At 42.3% G+C, this 18,720-nt stretch overlaps 1 protein-coding gene across 3 annotated transcripts; it reads left to right on the top strand.

Annotated features, from left to right (window-relative positions):
• The first annotated feature begins 408 nt into the window (after positions 1 to 408).
• Positions 409 to 18,193, top strand: LOC144489049 (uncharacterized). Of its 3 annotated transcripts, none has more exons than XM_078206996.1 (10): positions 409 to 837; positions 2,967 to 2,996; positions 4,193 to 4,480; positions 6,018 to 6,311; positions 7,650 to 7,691; positions 7,883 to 7,924; positions 8,116 to 8,157; positions 9,910 to 10,005; positions 11,576 to 11,613; positions 16,795 to 18,193. In XM_078206996.1, the coding sequence occupies exons 1-10, from the start codon at positions 798 to 800 to the stop codon at positions 16,816 to 16,818; spliced, it is 936 nt and encodes a 311-aa protein (XP_078063122.1). In that variant the 5' UTR covers positions 409 to 797; the 3' UTR covers positions 16,819 to 18,193. The 3 variants fall into 3 exon arrangements, with proteins under 3 accessions (XP_078063122.1, XP_078063125.1, XP_078063123.1); XM_078206999.1 differs by having other exon boundaries at positions 707 to 837; positions 2,967 to 3,000; XM_078206997.1 differs by having other exon boundaries at positions 836 to 938.
• Positions 18,194 to 18,720: the final 527 nt, after the last annotated feature.

Genomic DNA, 18,720 nt, shown 5'->3' on the forward strand with positions numbered 1-18,720 from the left:
TAACTTCATTTTAACTATTTGCTCCATATGTTCACTAGCCTTTCGTCATTCATGCACCAAGGGTATCCACATCCCGCTCGGCCTCGATATTCTGCTTACACTGTGCATTCAACTGATAACTGTCCGGTTAAGCCAGAGTGCGTGCTACAAACTAAATGGTACTGAGCGCACTGAGTATAATTCAGTTTTATTTTTCTTCTCAGATGGAGGCCTTGTTTTCCCCTTCGGGAGTCTTCCCCAACAAATCGCATTGATTATGTTTTGCAAGCAGGCAGGATGAACTACATTGTCTTCGTCATGCAAACCATGCTGGCATAACCACAGGGGTGGCTCAGCTTCTCTCCACTGCTGCAGCAGGCAGGAACTGAAGCGTGTATTGAGCAGAAAGCGGAACTTGGGACATACCATACCAGAGGGGTGAGGTAAGGCAAAGGGAAGCATTGAGCAATGCTTCAAAGAATGAAATATTACCGTGTTATATATAATTAACTGACATTAGTCTGCTAGCTTATTGATTGGTTATAATGCAACTTATTGCAATTTGAGTGCCTTCGTCAAAGGATTCTTCCTCTTTTTCGCTACCCGGCTGACTCACCGGTTTCCTGTTTAACTCTGGACCCAGCAATTATGGTTGTCACAACGAATAAAGAACAAAGACCCTGAGTTTTCCATTGTGGCGCAAGACATCCGGTCTGGTTAACAGAGCGTGTAACGTTGACGTGTTACTGGGGCTAAGCTCATGCGTGTGTATGCTCCACTGACATCTTATTCTTGGTTTCCCACCTTCCGCACACTCTATGGATAACATGTTCCGAGCAGTCTTTCTTCTTTCATTGGGTGAGTACTTGCGTGGGGCCAGTTTATCTCAGTTGGTTGGACAACTGGTTAGTGATGCAGAGCAATACCAACAGCATTGGTTCAATCCCGTACCCCCTGAGGTTAGGCGTTTTCTAAACTTAGCCCCAGGCTAAAGGTGTGGTAATCACCACCAGTCGGAGCAACAGAGGGGCATTTGCTACTGTGGCCGCGTGGCCTTTACTTGTGTGAGCAATGCTCTCAGTGCAACTATGCTTAGTAGTCGCTATACAGAATAGTCTGTGTTTCGCCAACAGTTAGGCTGGAATGCTCTTAAAATATTTTAAAAATCAAATTAAGAACATATTGTGCGGATAGTTTTGTGATTAACCGATTAATCGTTTTGATTTCTTAATGAATAGGGCAGTACCCATTTCTATATGTAGGGTGGTGTATGTAGAAAGTAGGAGGTTTAATGGAATATTGAAGTAAAACAGTTTATAGGTTGCCATAGAAAATAACTAAAAGCAAGGGCGCAGCTCAAAATGGACATTGCAAAAATAGTTGATTTTAGGACAAATTACTGATATCCTCATGCCAGATGGAACTCGTGTCCTCTTCAGCCAGCTGAATCGCCAACATCAGTTTGAGGAACTGAATTCTTATTACAGGAATTGTTCTTTTTTACAGAAAGTCATGCAATATCCCATGATCTCAGTCCTACTTATATATAGATGTATATTTTTATCCAAATGTTTCTTAATTTTGCAAGTGGTGTGGACACTGCTGACAAGGTCAGCATTTTTAGCCATCTCAAATGGTCTTTCGGCTGTGTGGTTTGCTGAGCCATTTCGATAGAAATTGGTTCTCATTGCATTGCTCTATGTTTGCAATGAGATGAAGGCCAGACTGCGTAAGGGAGAGAGTGTTTCTTTCAGCATCGCCAGGCAGATAGATAGATTTTGCTTTGCCATGCATTGCCATCAATTCGGAGACTGGCTTTATATTCCCAGATCAATTAGCTGAGTTTAATTCCACCATCTGAACTCACTTCTCCAGGCAATGTCTACACCACAGAAGCAACTATCATACATCGAATCAGGCTCACCCTTTGGTTAATTGAGTTTAGCGACAATCTGACAATTGAGATCTGTTTGGTCAACTGAAAAATATTTAATCTGAAGTAGTATTTAGGTAGTAGGCAAACAATGTAACCCAGATATGTCAAATTCCTGTTTTTACAAAGCACCGGATTAATGACTGAAACAGGGAAAAAGAAAGGGTTTTGCTGCATTACGAGGCTGTGTTAGAGTAATTGCAGTATACCTTTGTGACAAATCATCCTTACAGCAGGAAATCAATAAACCCTAAAGCCCTTGAGTGTTTGGATAGAACTAAATTTATTGTTGTCACATGTATTGCTTTACAGTGACAAGTATTATTTCTTGCTCCAGGCAGCATCCTTATGCGAGTGAAAGCTAAAGTTTGTGTTTGTGTGAGCAAGAGAGTGTGCGTTCATGTGCATGTGCATATGAGAGAGAGCGTGCGTGAGTGGGCAAGTGTCTATCTGTGAGTGTGCGTGTGTGAAAGAGAGGGAGAGTTTGTGTGGGAGAAAGTTTGTGCATTTCTGCGAGAGAGAGAGAGATTGTGTCTGTGTGTGGGGGGGGGGGGGGGGGGGAGGGGGGAGGGGGCGGCGGGGGGTGCGGGGGGAGAAGGGGAGTTGGGGCGACGGTGGCTTTTTTTTAGTATCTCTGCTTTGCCATATATTGCGTACAGTTTGTGAGAAATAGAGTCCATTTAGCATGTTGGTTAGGAACATAGAGCTATTGGATTATGAGTTCTTAATTTTGTTCTGATGCTCCGCTGCAATGCAAACAATTTATCAGGAAATGGTCACACCCTGAGCATTAGTCCCCTTCAGCGCTGGGCCCAAATTGCCCATCTATTCATTGAAGGCGACATCCTTAGTCTCGAGACGTAAAGCAGTACGCTCAACCATAGTCTCCCATGGTGTGCCTAATAGTCTGGGGTAGACTTCCTATCACAGGTAATTAATTTTATAAAGGGTGAAAGATTAAAAGGTTCTGCCAGTTGCTCTTTCTGAAACTGGATATTTAAATATGGATTTTGAGTGACAGGTTCAAATGTAATTCTTCGCTTATATTTTACAGGGATATTACTGGATACTGGGAGTGCTCGGGGTGAGTAAGTAATTATCACAATGCGTCGTCCTTATATGTTTCGTTATATTTCGAATTATTTCTGGAGAGATACATTGATGATACTATTTGGGAGAAGAGGAGAGGATTTAGCCTCAATGTCCTCATAAACTTTCACTCAAAAGTATGGGATTCAGCGATGGTACTTTCATTGAATGTCAAGGGGTGATGGTTGCATTTTCTTTTATTAAAGTGAATTACGCCTGGCACATGCCTGCTGCAAAAATATCATTGAGTAATGGCTAATATATAGATGACGACTTCACCTTAGGTTACTCGGTTTGTAGAAACGTAGATAGATATTGTAGGTATTAAAAACAGCTGGATCAAGGGATTAGGAGTACTGCAGGTTTGGTGAATAAGGAGCAAAAAACGTCATTTATGAAACAATCTGTTTGCGTCTAAAAACTTCCACAATTGCAAACAGGCTCACACTTGTTGGTGCAGCTACATTCTGAAATAGCGTAACACATATCATTTCTGTTTGACCATTGAACTTATGAGGGGGTCTTCCCTCAGTTTAGCATGCATATTTGCAAAGCACTGAATGAAGATCAAAATGTTTGCTCCTCGTTCTCAAGAAAGCGTGTGGGATATGGAAATGATGTAAAAGAGAACTGGCTCACATAAATGGCAGGATTGGACTCTCAGTAAAGGAACGGCTTATTAAAGACTGGAGACCTGGCTTAAACTACCAAAAACACTATTTCAGCTTGATTGTGAATACTGAGCATAGTCGTGATGAGGGGATGTGATGCATTTACGTCAATATGAAAAAAGAACATACTTCTCAGAAAGAACATGGAGAACAATTTCGAACTACCTCTTAGTATCAAGAGGGATTCATTTTTGAAGTGACAACATATTGAGCGCACATTTGGCTAAAAGATGAAGGATTTCTCTGAACAGTCATGGAATGTTATACATTTAAGTGACTGCATGATTGTTTTAAGAGCTGTTCACATTATTTGATGGTGATGTCATTTGGCGTGTTTCACGGGATTCTGCTTAAGTTTCATTTTCCACCCTAAAAAGCCAACAGCTCCTGAAATAAATCCAATGGTGTTATTTTGAATCTACGTATGCAAAACACATCTTTTTATTCATTTTGTTTCTATCCCACGCCCCCTGGGATATTACACCGGAGCACTGAATTATTGAATTGTTTGTACTTTCAGGTAGTCTTCCAAAGCCAGTCATAAGCTTGGATCCTATTTCGGGTATTGCACTTAAAGGAGGGATCATCATCATCAAGTGTGAAGTTGACATGGATGGTCCCAAACGTTTTAATATATTCAGAGGGAGACATATGATTTTCGAGGGTAAAACCGACTCAAAAACACCTGTGGTCTTCACCATTGCCAACGTAACTTCCGAAAACAGAGGAAACTACCGTTGTGTCTATTTGCTGATACTGAGTGGAAAACGATCGGACAGTAGTAATGTTGTAAAAGTAACTGTAATGGGTGAGTACAAACAACCTAATGAGCAACGTATTCCATCATATTTGCATTCATGTGGAAGATGAGTCATATAATGACTGTGAGGAATTGACCAGTAACGTTGATTGGAAATGAACAACTATATATGTCAACTCTAACTGTGAAACAATCGTCTCAACGATTGGCCCAATAGATCATGTGATACTCAATCATTCCACCCCTCCTCCAAAAGAACGGGCATGTTACCGCATGCAAAAAAAGAGTTAATGTTCCGCTTCCACTTCCAGTTTACTAACTAACTACTTCATTGGCGATCGTAAATTGCCCCTTAGTGTCCCAGGATGTGTTCCTTAAGGAAATTAATAGGGTAAATACATAGGGCTGCAGGAAAGGAGCCTGGGTGTGATTCTCTGTCGGATTGTCTATGCAGACCCAATGGACCGAATTGCATCCTTCTGCACTGTAGAGACGCAAAGATCTATGGATTATAGTACACAGGCGTAGTTCATTTAGTATACTGTGACTTTTTTGGACATAGTAGGTATCTATGAACTCCACTCCACGTGAACATTGCCATAACGCTGGGAACCGTCACCTTTGGACGTTCAAAAATGCAACCATTTGGGATTCCCCAATACGCTGCAATGATAATTTAAATGAAGGAACACAAAGTACAGCATATAAGCTCAAAGTGTCCCAGTCGGTCAATTTTACAATTTAGAGTTCGTGTTCCAACTGGCCCTCTATCCAACGCCTGTGCTGTTCTAACATCAGCATAAACTTACAATGCTACGTGCCGTCCCTCACACCCCTCTCATCAGCCATCTATATTTTCCTTAATTACAGCTAATCACCTTAAGTGTTCAGGTCGTAGCCTGTTCCACAATGTTATGGTCTTAAGGGAGTATAACCGAAATTGTAGACCAGTTGTTGAAACTGGTCTTGTGGCAGCATATTTGTGATAACTTATTAACTTAATTTTGTTCATTCTCCCGCTGTGAGATGCTCAGGCACTATCCATTCATATTGTGGTAATTGACTTTGAACCTGTTGATGGATATTCTGCTTGCCAGTAATGTAATTGTTTGGCGTAGTTTGATAAAATTGGATTCGGCAATTGCACAAAGCAGCTAAGTCTAAAGACCATTGTTGGAACCTGGAGTCACACAATGTCTGAGACAAGAACCACAACGGCAGCGAAATTGTCCCACAGTTTCCAAAGATGTGCATGTTCGGTGGATTATCCTTGGTAAATTGCCCGTTACTGACCAAAGATATGCAGGTTAGCTGGATTGGCCATACTAAATCGTCCCTTAGTGTCCAACGATGTGTAGATTAGATGGGTGAGCCATGGAAAATTCTCTCCTCGTTATCCAAAATTGTGTAGCCTAGGTGGACTTGCCACGGTAAATGTATGGAGTTACTCAGACAGGGCGGAGGAGATGGCCGGAGTGGGATGCAGTTTCAGAAAGTTAATGCAGACTCAATGGGCCGAATGGCTCGTATTTCTACGCTGTAAGAATTTTATTCTCCAACAGGTTTTTTTTCTATTGGTTTTCAGCAGGAATCAAAGCACCTTTAACCATCCTTCATCCAGCTGCAGCTGACATTATTACAGGCGGGAATCTGAGCATGTCATGCACGGCTACCAGCAGTGGCCGGTGTTTTTACTACCAAGATTATGACGATACAGTTTCCAACTTCCAACTTTCAGAAGGAAGGAGCAAAGCTACAGTTTCCATAACAAATCTAAGCTTTTGCGACGAGGGCAACTACACGTGTCAGTGCCTCGTTGAAGTGAACGGTGCAATGGTGTACTCAGCCCGCAGTAACTTAATGCCACTCACTGTATCAGGTCAGTCCCTTGCTAGGTGATGTATCCCACTAATTAATTAACACTTTTAATGGTCACACTTTGCACCTCAGAGGGATATATTTGTTTCAAACCAGTCTTGCTTAAAACGTGACTGCGGGATCTCAATCAGTAGAGCGATGAGAAAAAAGTAGGAAAATATATTAGCATTTTCACGTGAATTATAAAAAACACAAATACGAAAAGACAACTTGCCCAACAAAATGTAGGTGTAATAAATAAATATGGGAATGAGATGCAATAGGGAAATAGTTTGTTCTGTCACCTGACTCCCAGGCCTAGAGTGATCACTCGCGCACACTCAGCCATTATGAGATTGGAAGAGTATATGATGGTGGGTGCCGGTGAGGGCGAATAACAACCCTGCGACTGGGAGAAGAACAAAATTCTGAACACAATCTGCTCCCACTCTCTTGTCCCCGCACATTCCTTCAGCCTCCCAAATCTCTCACCCACAAACACTCTCACCGCCCCGCCCCCCCCTCCCCTCCCCCCCACCTCCCACCACACACACACACACGCATACGAAATCTCACGCCATTCCGACCTCTGCTCCATCTGAATCTCTCTGAAACCCACTCCCATGTTTTCTCATCCCTCAGACTCTCTACTCCCTCACATTCTGTCAACACGGACCCCCACAACCTCTCACACCCGTATTCTCTAACGCAGAATCAAAAGAACAACAGATGTATTGTGGGAGGTGATGTCTGCATAGAGACGAAATGAAACTAGGGCAGGAGCCGTGAAACACCCCGATGACATCACCATCAGGTCTTGTATGACACCAGTCATGTGATTGCCTCTTAAAGCAACGTGTAACCACTTAAATATATAACAGAGGGGATGATACGCCACATACCTGGAGTGCCAGAGTCACGGCTGCGACCTATGTTCTGAGCATGAATTGGGAAGTGTTAGCTGTGAAATGCTGCATGGTTACCACTCACTGGATCTACGATTGCCCATTTAATTGCACTGTCTATTTAATTATCTCCGTACTTGAAGTAACTGAACTACTGTTAAAGAATGTGTGTCGAACTGACAGACAAAACAATTCATTCTCACTTCCCTGTATCTCATTAACCAAACTGATAATTGTGTGTGTATCTGTGTGCCCTGTCTGATTCATTTACCAAATAGCAGTGGTTCAAATATACGGTTTAGAAAGTGGTATCGGACAGTGCCCCGGAATTGGTGGTATTGTACAGGTGACACATTCCACAGGCCCCGTGCTATATAAGTTGCACAGCTGTCTCGACAATTAAATATGGCACGTTTCAGCGCCTAAGTCAATTGACTTTCTCATTCTTGTTACAGACCGTCCAGAACCGAAAAATAAAGCTTCGACAGAGAGGACTTGTAAGTGGTATATGAAGATCGTTTCTGGAATATATTGAAGTGTATTTTCATTTAACCCGCAGTTTTGCAAAAGTTATAGATCATAGCATTGTAGTCTGCATTGATAGAGAAATTTTTGAGACTTGACCTACACCCTTTCGGCGTGCCATTACAACATTCATCACCAATTGACTTTCTCGTTCTTGTTGCAGACCGTCCAGAACCGAAAAATAAAGCTTCGACAGAGAGGACTTGTAAGTGCTATATGAAGATCGTTTCTGGAATATATTGAAGTGTATTTTCATTTAACCCGCAGTTTTGCAAAAGTTATAGATCATAGCATTGTAGTCTGCATTGATAGAGAAATTTTTGAGACTTGACCTACACCCTTTCGGCGTGCCATTACAACATTCATCACCAATTGACTTTCTCGTTCTTGTTGCAGACCGTCCAGAACCGAAAAATAAAGCTTCGACAGAGAGGACTTGTAAGTGCTATATGAAGATCGTTTCTAGAATATATTGAAGTGTATTTTCATTTAACCCGCAGTTTTGCAAAAGTTTAGATCATAGCATTGTAGTCTGCATTGATAGAGAAATTTTTGCAGACTTGACCTACACCCTTTCGGCGTGCCATTACAACATTCATCACCATGCACTCCGACCATGACCTCACATTTTCTTTCATGATCAGTGGGAATCGCTGGCAAGGGAAGCACATCATAATTGTCCTTGAATTGTGGCAGTTTCAGAGGGAACCTTCACAGAATTGGGTTGAACACTTGACAAATCATGGGTCAAGTGCTGGAAAATGGGATTAGAATAGATAAGGTGTTTGATGTCCTGCGAAGACACAATGGGCCTAGGGCCGAAGGGCATCATGCTGTGCTGCAAAACTCTGACTCTACGGCAGTTTAGAGTCAACCAGATTTCTGGGCGTCTGGATTCACACGTCGACGATATAGTGTATTTTAGATTGTTCTGTCTGAAAGGTTACTAGTAAACCGAAATATTTCACCAAAAGCGGCGGGAGTTCCATCTTCCACATACGTGAGGCCCGCTTTATATTCCGGATTTATTAACTGAATTACAATTCCATCTCCAGTGATGGGAATTGAACCCAGGCCCCACAAGGTTTATGAATATTGAGAGGTGCTTTCAAATCCAGAGTTCACGATTTGGCTGGCTGTTGCGCTGGGATTAGAATGCGAGTTCCCATAGTGTTAGTATGGGCCTCACCATTGCTCATTTGTTGGCATTACTTCTATGCCACCAGCTCCCCTCTGATAGTAATTTACGTGCATGCCCTTATCTGTGTGCTGCCAAAATATCCATGTCGTGTGTTAAGTTAACCTCTGCAAACGAATTATATTTAACTCTTTCCAAGGATGTGGCATCGTTGGCTGGGCCGGAATGTATTGCCCACCCATAATTGCCCTGGAACTGAATGGCTTGAAGACCATTTCAGAGCGGCATTTCAGAGTCAACCACATTGCTGTGGACCTGGACTCAAATGTAGGCAAAACGTTATATGGGCGGTAGATTTAGTCCCCTAAAGGGCCTGGAAACATGGAAAATAGGAGCAGGAGGAGGCCATTCGGCCCTTCAAGCCTGTTTCGCCATTAATTCTGATCATCCAACTCAATAGCCTGATCCCACTTTCCCCTCAATTCCTTTAAACCCCTTGGCCTCAAGTGATACACTAAATGAATTCTTGAAAACATTCAATATTGTGGCCTCAAATACTTTCTGTGGTCATGATTTCCATCGGCTGACCATGCTCTGGGTGAAGAAATTTATCCTCATAAAATGTCCTAACCAGTCTATCCAGTATCCTCAGACTTCACTCCAACCATTGGGACCATCCTTCTTGCATCTGTCTTGTCTAATCCTGTTTGAATTTTGTAGGCTTCTATGAGATCCCTCCTCATTCCTCAACTCCTGCAAATATAATATTTAGCGACTGAATATCTCTTTTATCATCCTCGGGATTGTGAACCAGTTTGGGTTTTTAATACAATCGACAATGGTTAGTTCAATTCAAATTTCCCCAGCTACAATGGAGGAATTTGAACGATGGTCCCCACTACATTAATATTGGTTTCTAGATTACTAGTCCTTTGACAATTCCACTATGCCACTGTCTCTCCATGAAAGGAAAGATAAAGTCATCCTTGTTATAATTACTGTGGTAATAATTCAAGGCGAATTGCAAAATACTGTTTTATTTTTTCCTCCAGCTTATCATCTTACTTTGGCATTGAGCTTGGTTTGTACAGCATTACTGGTTCTTATTCTAACCTCTGCGCTATTGGGTGTCGTCCTATCAAAAAGGAGTAAGTAAACATAAATCCTAAGTAGCAATTTTAATACAAGGTCTGTACTTTGCTGGTATCTTCGCACTCTTCACTTAAAATCAAACAAAACTGCAATAGAGAGAGTAGAGAGAGTCCAACAGTGCAGAAAAAGGCCATTCGGCTCATCGAGACTGCATCGACCACAATCTCACTCAGCCCGTCCCCATAACTCCAATCATTTAACCTAGCTAGTCCCCCTGACACTAAGGGGTAATTTAGCATAGCCAATCCAGCTATGCTGCACATCTTTGGACTGTGGGAGGAAACCGGAGCACCCGGAGGAAACCCACGCAGTCACAGGAAAGATTTGCAAACTCCACACAGACAGTGATCCAAGTCGGGAATGGGACCCGGGTCCCTGGCGCTGTGAGGCAGCAGTGCTAACCACTGTGCCACCGTACCGCCCAATAGCTGAAAATTTCACATGCAATAAACTCTCCAACAGTAATACCCTTCCATATACAAAACTATTGCAATATCAGCTGATCGGGTGGCCAGGACTATAGATATAGGGTAGGGTGAGGACAAGGTGGGATTCGATGATGGAGCAGTTCCAGGATGAATCCATCCCTCTGTTGATGGTGCTGGTCAGGTTTAATCGTGGATTGTATCCAAACTAGAAACAAATACCTTGCTTAGCATCACGACAGCACTCGCAGGCGGAGCTCGAGGATCCATTCATTGATTGGGTCAAGGTGCACCCCCGGGAGTTCTTTGTACCAATCTGAGAATGTTTATATTACAGAAAGTGTTCAGATCTTGATAAATGGCATTATGGAACAACTGACGACGGTAATGTGCAAAAACCCAAACAGAATTGAGGGGAATGAATGATCCTCATTTGAAATATATTCCCTGATAATAATAGAAATTCGACTCTTCAAGTCTGCTTCACCATAAATTATAATCATGGCTGGCCATTCAACTCAATAGTTTTATCCTGCCGTCTCCTCATATCCTTTGTTCAGCTTTGCTGCAAAGCTATATCTAACTCCTTATTGAAAATAAACAATGTTTTGGCCTCTGATTCTTTCTGTGGATGTTCACCATTCACGCGTGAAGACATTTCTGCTCATCTCAGTCCGAAATGATTTACCCCAAATCCTTAAAATATCAGCCCTTATTCTGGACTTCCCCACCTTCGGGAACATCCTTCATGCATCTACCCTGTCTAGTCCTGCCATAATTATATCTGTTTCTCTGAGATTCTCCTCGTACGTCAGTCCCCCTATTCCAGGAATCAAACTGGTAAACCATCACTACACTCCCTCTACAGCAAGAGCATCCTTCCTCAGATAAGGAGACCAAAACTGCACACTATATTCCAGGTGTGGCCTCACCAACGCCCTGTATAATTGCTGAAAATCACCCCTGCTCCTGTATTCAATGCAAAAAATGCAGATCAGAAACGTATTTAATGATTGCTTGCATCGAAATGCGATTAACTTGGCCTGACAGACTTCAGTTTTTATGAGCCGTGAGTAGAACTTTGTTTTCTCTGCATAACTTAGAATGTTGAAAATTACAATTATGCATTATCCTGTTTCAGAAATTGCCTTGGTCCAAACATCAAGCACAGATGAAACAGTAAGTATACAGCCATCTCATTTGAAATATGTACTTCAGTACTTAATAGTTGTGAGGAGCCTCATTCTAAGAATGTTAAACAGACGGAGCTCAGATATTTGAATTCCTATATAGGGCGTTGGTGAGGCCACACCTGGAGAATTGTGTTCGGATTTGGCGTCTGTATGTAATGACAAATCTATTTGCTATAGAGGTAGCCATGATGTTGAGTTTCCGGTGTTGGACTGGGGTAGGCACAGTAGGTAGTTTCACAACACCAGGTTAAAGTCCAACAGGTTTATTTGATAGCACGAGCTTTCGGAGCACACTACTTGATGAAGGGGTGGCGCTCCGAAAGCTCGTGCTGTCAAATAATCCTATTGGACATTAACCTGGTATTGTGAGATTACTTACTGTGCCTGTAGAGGTAGTGCAGTGACATTTTACCAGGCCGATTCCTGGGATGGCAGGTCTGTCATATGAGGATAGACTAAATCGATTATGTTAATTAGAGTTTAGAAGAGGGAGAGGGAATCTCACAGAAACGTGTACAATTCTAACAGGGTTAGATTCAACGAACGTTCCCCATAATGGGGAGTCCAAAACTAGAAGTCATAGAGTGAGGATGAAAGGTAAACATTTTCGAACTGAGATGAGGAGAAATTTGTTCACCCAGGAGGTAGTGAATCTGTGGAATTCACGACCACAAAGTAATTGAGTCCAAAGCGCCGTGTGATTTCAACAAAGAAATAGACGCAGCTTTTGTATCTAAAAAAATCATGGGATATGGGGGCGGGAGCAAGGAGGAATCAAGGCATTGAATTTAATTATCAGAAATGATCATAATCAATAACGGAGCAGGATCGATGTGCCGAATGGCCTACTCCAGGTTTTGTTTTCTATTTGATTTAGTACTGTTAGTATATTAGTATACAGTGAAGTTTTGTTTCTTGTGCATTATTCAGACAAAGCATATGGCACAGAGAAGGAAAGGAGGAGGTTCAAAATTTCGCTTTACACTCATAGCTTCAGTGTTGTGAAAGATCAACTTAATGCGAGATAGGTCCATTCAAAAGTCGGAACGCAGCAGGGAAAAACTGCTTTTGAGTCGGTTGGTACGTGACCTCTGACTTTTGTATCTTTTTCCTGATGGAAAAAGGTGGAAGAGAGAATGTCCGGGGTGCGTGGGATGCTTGATTACGCTGGCTGCTTTTCCGAGGCAGCGGGAAATATAGACAGAGTCAATGGATGGGAGGCTCGTTTGCATTATGGATTGAGCAGTGCTTCGTTCATGACACTTTGTAGTTTCTTGCTGTCTTGGACAGAGCAGGAGCCATACCAAATTGTCAGCCAACCAGAAATAATGCTTTCTATGGTGCATCTCCAAAAGTTGGTGAGAATCGTAGCGAACATGACAAATTTCCTTAACCTCCTGAGAGAGTAGAGGCGTTGGTGGGCTTTCTTAACTATAGCGTCGGCATGGAGGGATCAGGACAGGCGGCTGTTGGTGACTTATACACGAAGCAACTTGAAGCTCTCGACCATTTCGATGTCATCCTCGTTGAGGGAGACATGTCGACATGCGTATGTCCTCTACTATGCTTCCTAAAGTCGATGTTTATCTCCTTCATTGTACTTACATTGAGGCAGAGATTATTGACGTCGCACCATTTCACCAGATTCTCTATCTCGTTCCTGGTGTCCTTTTCATCATTGTTTGAGATTTGACCCACTGCTGTCATCAGCAAGCACGGAAATAGAGTTGGAGGGGAATTTGGTCACACAGTCATCGGTATATAAAGGAGTATAGTAAGGGGCTGATGACAAAGCCTTATGGGACAACGGTGTTGCGGATGATCATGGAGGAGGTCTTGTTGCCTGTCCCTACTGATTATGGTTTGTGTGTTAGGAAGTCTAGGATCACAAAGGGAGGATCCGAGCCCCAGGCCATGGATTTTGGAGACGGGTTTCCCAGGGCCATTTATGTTGAAGGCTGAGATATAGTCAATAAATAGCAGTCTGACATAGGTATCTTTGTTATCCCGGGTGTTCCAGAGTTTAGTGTAGGGACAGAGAGGTGGCATTTGCTGTAGACCTGTTGTGACAATTACTGAACTGTTGTGGATCCAGGCAATCTGCCAGGTCGGAATTGATTTGTGTCAAGACTAATCTTTTAAAGCACTTCATAATGATGGATGTCAGAGCCACGGGCCAATAGTCGTTAAGGTACGCTTCCTGGCATTTATTTGATACAGGGATGGTGCTCGTCTCCTTGAAGCGGATAAGGACCTCAGATTGGTGTAAAAAGAGGTTATATATGTTTGTGAATATCCCTGCCAGCTTATCCATGCAGGATCTGAGTACTCCATCCAGGACAGTCGCTTTCCGTGGGTTGAATTAGTGTGGTTAGTAAATACGTGGGGTTAGGGGGAGAGGACCTGGGTAGAATGACCTGCTGAGGGGTCAGTGAAGACTCCTTGGGCGGCACAGCCTGCTTCGACAACGTAGGGATTCTATTCTATTGTTGAGGGCAGTGCATATGTTGTCTACATGGACTTTAGCAAGGCCTTTGACAAGGTACCGCATGGCAGCTTGTTGCATAAGGTTAAATCTCACGGGATCCAGGGTGAGGTATCTAAATGGATTCAAAATTGGCTTCTTGACAGAAGCCAGAGGGTGATTGTAGAGAGTTGTTTTTCAAACTGGAGGCCTGTGACCAGCGGTGTGCCTCAGGGATCAGTGCTGGGTCCACTGTTATTTGTCATTTATATTAATGATTTCGATGAGAAAATAGGAGGCATGGTCAGTATGTTTGCCTAGGATTGGTGGCATAGTGGACAGTGAGGAAAGTTATCTCAAATTGCAACGGAATCTTGATCAATTGGGCCAGTGGGCCGACGAATGGCAGATGGAGTTTAATTTAGACAAATACGAGGTGATGCATTTTGGTAGATTGAACCAGGGCAGGACTTATTCAGTTAATGGTAGGGCGTTGGGGAAAGTTACAGAACAAAGAGATCTCGGGGTACATGTTCATAGCTCGTTGAAAGTGGAGTCACAGGTGGACAGAGTGGTGAAGAAGGCATTGGGACGTCTTGCTGAAGTTGTACAAGACATTGGTAAGGCCACACTTGGAATACTGTGTGCAATTCTGGTAACCCTATTGGAGAAAGGATATCATTAAACTAGAAATAATGCAGAAAAGATTTACTAGGATGCTACCTGGACTTGATGGATTGAGTAATAAGGAGAAGCTGGATAGACTGGGACTTTTTTCTAGAGCGTAGGAGGCTGAGGGGTGATCTTATAGAGGTCTATAATATAATGAGGGGCACAGATCAGCGAGACAGGCAATGTCTTTTCCCAAAGTTAGAAGAGTCTAAAACTAGAGAGCATAGCTTTAAGGTGAGAGGGGAGAGATACAAAAGTGTCCAGAAGAGCACCAGAGGGTGATGAGTGTCTGGAACAAGCTGCCAGAGGTAGTAGTAGAGGCGGGTACAATTTTGCCTTTTAAAAAGCATTTAGAAAATTACATGGGTACGATGGGTATAGAGGGATATGGGCCAAATGCGGGCAATTAGGATTAGCTTAGGGGTTTCTAAAAAAAGGCGGTATTGACACGTTGGGCCGAAGGGCCTGTTTCCATGTTATAAACCTCTATGACTCCATGACTCTTACTATATGATGATAATGGATCAATATATTTACATCACGTGTGGGTATAAAATTGAAACTGTCCAAGAATGTGAGGTGTTACATTTATATCACTAGCGTAGTTTAATATGTTCCATTGATCCATGTTGCCTATATTTATGTCGCATCTGCCCCCTCCCCTCCCCCACACCACCCTCGCCCCCCACACACACCCCTGTCCTAATGCACGAAGTGAACGTTTTTAAAACGCTTCAGCTCAACCGTAGATAATTGACATTAGGCAGATGCAAGAACAGTCCAAGAATAAAAGCTTAAGTGAAGACGGATTCTTACTTGCAAGCAATTGTCACATGACCAAACAGAATTGATAATGGAACAAACAACAAAAGCATAATAGTACTGATGATGGAAATCTGAAAAAAAGAGTGAAAATTCTGAATAAACTCAAAAGATCTGGCAGTATCTGGGAAGAGACAAGAACAGTGAATATTTCGACTTCATCTGACTCCTCCAGAGCTGAAGAGTTCAGAAAAGTCATGAATTATCCAATTGAAGAGTGTTATGGAGGGTGTTGGCAGAATAGATGTTCGGGGACAGATCAGAACTAAGAATAAATATCTGATGGACACAAGACAAACATATTAATAGTGTTAAAATTCTGGGCGAAAAAAAGTGCTGATAGTGGCCGAAAGGTGAGATGGCAGAATGTGACAATAGGAGCTGAGAGAATGCTGAAAAATCTCAACAGATCTGGCAGCATCTGCAGGGTTAAGTATTTTTTTTTCTCTCTCTCGACAGATAGTCATATCTGCGGGGTTTTCCAGACTTCTCTATTCCTGTTTCAGGTTCCAGCCTTCGCAGCATATGATCAACAGTGCTTCAGGGAAAGCTAAATTTGAGAACACGTGACAAATGTCCCAGTGTTTGCAATGAGATTAAGGAAGGAAACATAAGTTATATCCTTCTGGACTCAACAACTTTAAACTACGCATTTTCCCCGTCTGTTATTTTTTGTTTCCCTTCCTCCACGGGGCCATCTGTCACTTGTTCTTCTGTTTTGCTGTCACCTCCTACAAAAACAATCGCCTTTCTTAACTTCATGCCATCTCGAGTCCTTAAATGCTATCATCAACACACAATTTGTCTTGTCCATCTGACATCTTTGCCAATCTCTCCTGCGTGCCAACCTATAAGCCTACTCGTGACACTAATAATTATATTTTAAACTATCCCCGGCTTTTAATTCCACCGCGCCTCCTCCAACGCCACCCCCCCCCCCCCCCCCTCGTCAACTATACAATCCATTCAGTTCTGAACGAAGGTCTTGGGTCTCAAAACTTTCGCACTGTTTCTTTCCCACTGATGCTGCCAGACCTCTGAGTTTATCCAGCATTTCATATTTTATAACAATTATACGAGAGAATAAAATCCCGATGTTTAAAAGCTGTGTTTTGCAAATTTCCATTCAAAATGCTAATAAACGACATTTGCGTCAATGGTCAAATGTTCTTACTTTGCTAAAAACTTTGCAATTGTAATCCTTCTTAGGAACTACAACATATCTCGGACTAAAAGGAATATGGAACGTTTTCTCCCAATGCATTTTGTGTTGAAAAGGGCAAAGGAACGTCCTTCTGGGATGGCAATGTGACTTATGCAAGGCAAGCATTAGCAGTCCTGCACCAATATTATTGCTGGACAATAATCAAAGTGAATATCGATCTAGAAAAGTAAAGAAAATACTTCACTCAACTAATCCAGGAAGACAACTGGAAAATCTTTGATTAGGTGCAATTGGTAAAGTATAGGAATGTGGGCTATTACTAAAATAATGAATGGTCGACATATCCCATAAAATTCATCACCGAAACAGACCAGCTATTTAATGTGATAAAATTTGTAGAACACACATACCGCATGACTTTGATTTCGATCATCTCTGTATATACATCCGGCAAATGCTGAATACAGATGAGCACATGGACAGACTTAAATCAGCAGTGACGACATTGACGGTATTCTGAGGTCTGCGTCCCGAGTCCTCTTTGACTTTTCATCCTGATACAACGATGATGCGCGGATAATTCGTTACATGAATATTTCTCCCTCCATGGAAAAAACGAACCTTATTGATGGGCTTTATGCAGTCCTTCACCCAAGTTTGTCTATGACTGCTAAATTTTGTGGATAACAAATTTCTCAAGCATATGGCTGCCGTTTGTTTGCTTATTGGACCTAACTTCATGCAATGCGGACAGCCCGATGTTTGGTCGGCGAATGGACACTTTGCAATTTATAAATATTTATGTGACGTTAATTAGTCATGTATTCAGGGATGAAGGGATCATGTCCACTTTAAACTCAAGGAAATGATTTTGCGCCCCTTTGTGTCTCAGCTTGGAAAATAAATAATTGCATCAGCTTGTAGGTTTTTCAGACAGTATCCCATCGTTTCCTGGTACTGGAGGGCCTTTGAGAATGTGCATTTGTACACCGAAGACAATACACAGCCAACTCTTCTGATTGACATATAATGTATTTTGGGCAGAGGTAGAATTTAATAGCTTCCATCTGACTGAAATTTACTGATGTAGCCAACAGTGAGGGATTAACATGGCAGCATGATATTTCAGAAGGGCCTACATTGACTTATGGGATAGATCGGCATAGGACAAATGGATTTCAACACAGCAAAGTATTATTGGAATAATGAGAAGAAATACAAGTTAAATGCTACAATGAAAAGGAAGCGCGGGCAGAGAGAATGTAGTGTGTATATGCGTCTGTGTTAACCAAAATGCGAATGTGGCTAACAAATCATTTTCCAAGAGCTTCTGAAATTTTGGCTTTTGAGAAAACAGATGATGCAAAACATCTGTAACACTAGTCCAAAAATTGCACGTCAGTTGTGTCATACTTTGCAAATTAAACGTTTTTGAAAGATATGAAGCAGTGAAAGAGGCGATACCATAACTCTACTAGAAAGCTCCAATAACACAATGAGGGAATTGCTTAACAATGATAGATTGGACCATCCGAATTGCTCATACAATTGTCAGAATTTTTACAGCAGAGAAAGTCTATTCGCCCCTGCCTTGTCGCTGTTGACTCTCCGTCAAAGTAATTCAGCAAATGTCATGCCCCCTCCCCACCCCTTCTTCCCCCAGTCATGCACTGTCTTCCTCTCCAAATCATCCTATTGGTTCGAGTGCCGCATTTGAACTGGCTCCTCTGGTTCTCCGGCAGCGCATTCTGCCTCCTAATGCCAAGCTGTGTGATTAAAAAGCCCTCCTGTCACCACCGACTCTTTTGCGGACTACCTTAAAGCTGTACCCTCTTGTTCTCCAGCAGCCAACCAATGGCGTCAACAAACCCTAACTACATTTCTTTAATTAGCCTACATTTTCAAAGTGACAGCTGATTTTGTCCAGAATTATTTTCTTTTAGAATTTTCCCAAAGAGTTAAAACAGACT

Source organism: Mustelus asterias, unplaced genomic scaffold, assembly GCF_964213995.1.
Source record: "Mustelus asterias unplaced genomic scaffold, sMusAst1.hap1.1 HAP1_SCAFFOLD_1965, whole genome shotgun sequence".
NCBI classification, from domain to species: domain Eukaryota; kingdom Metazoa; phylum Chordata; class Chondrichthyes; order Carcharhiniformes; family Triakidae; genus Mustelus; species Mustelus asterias.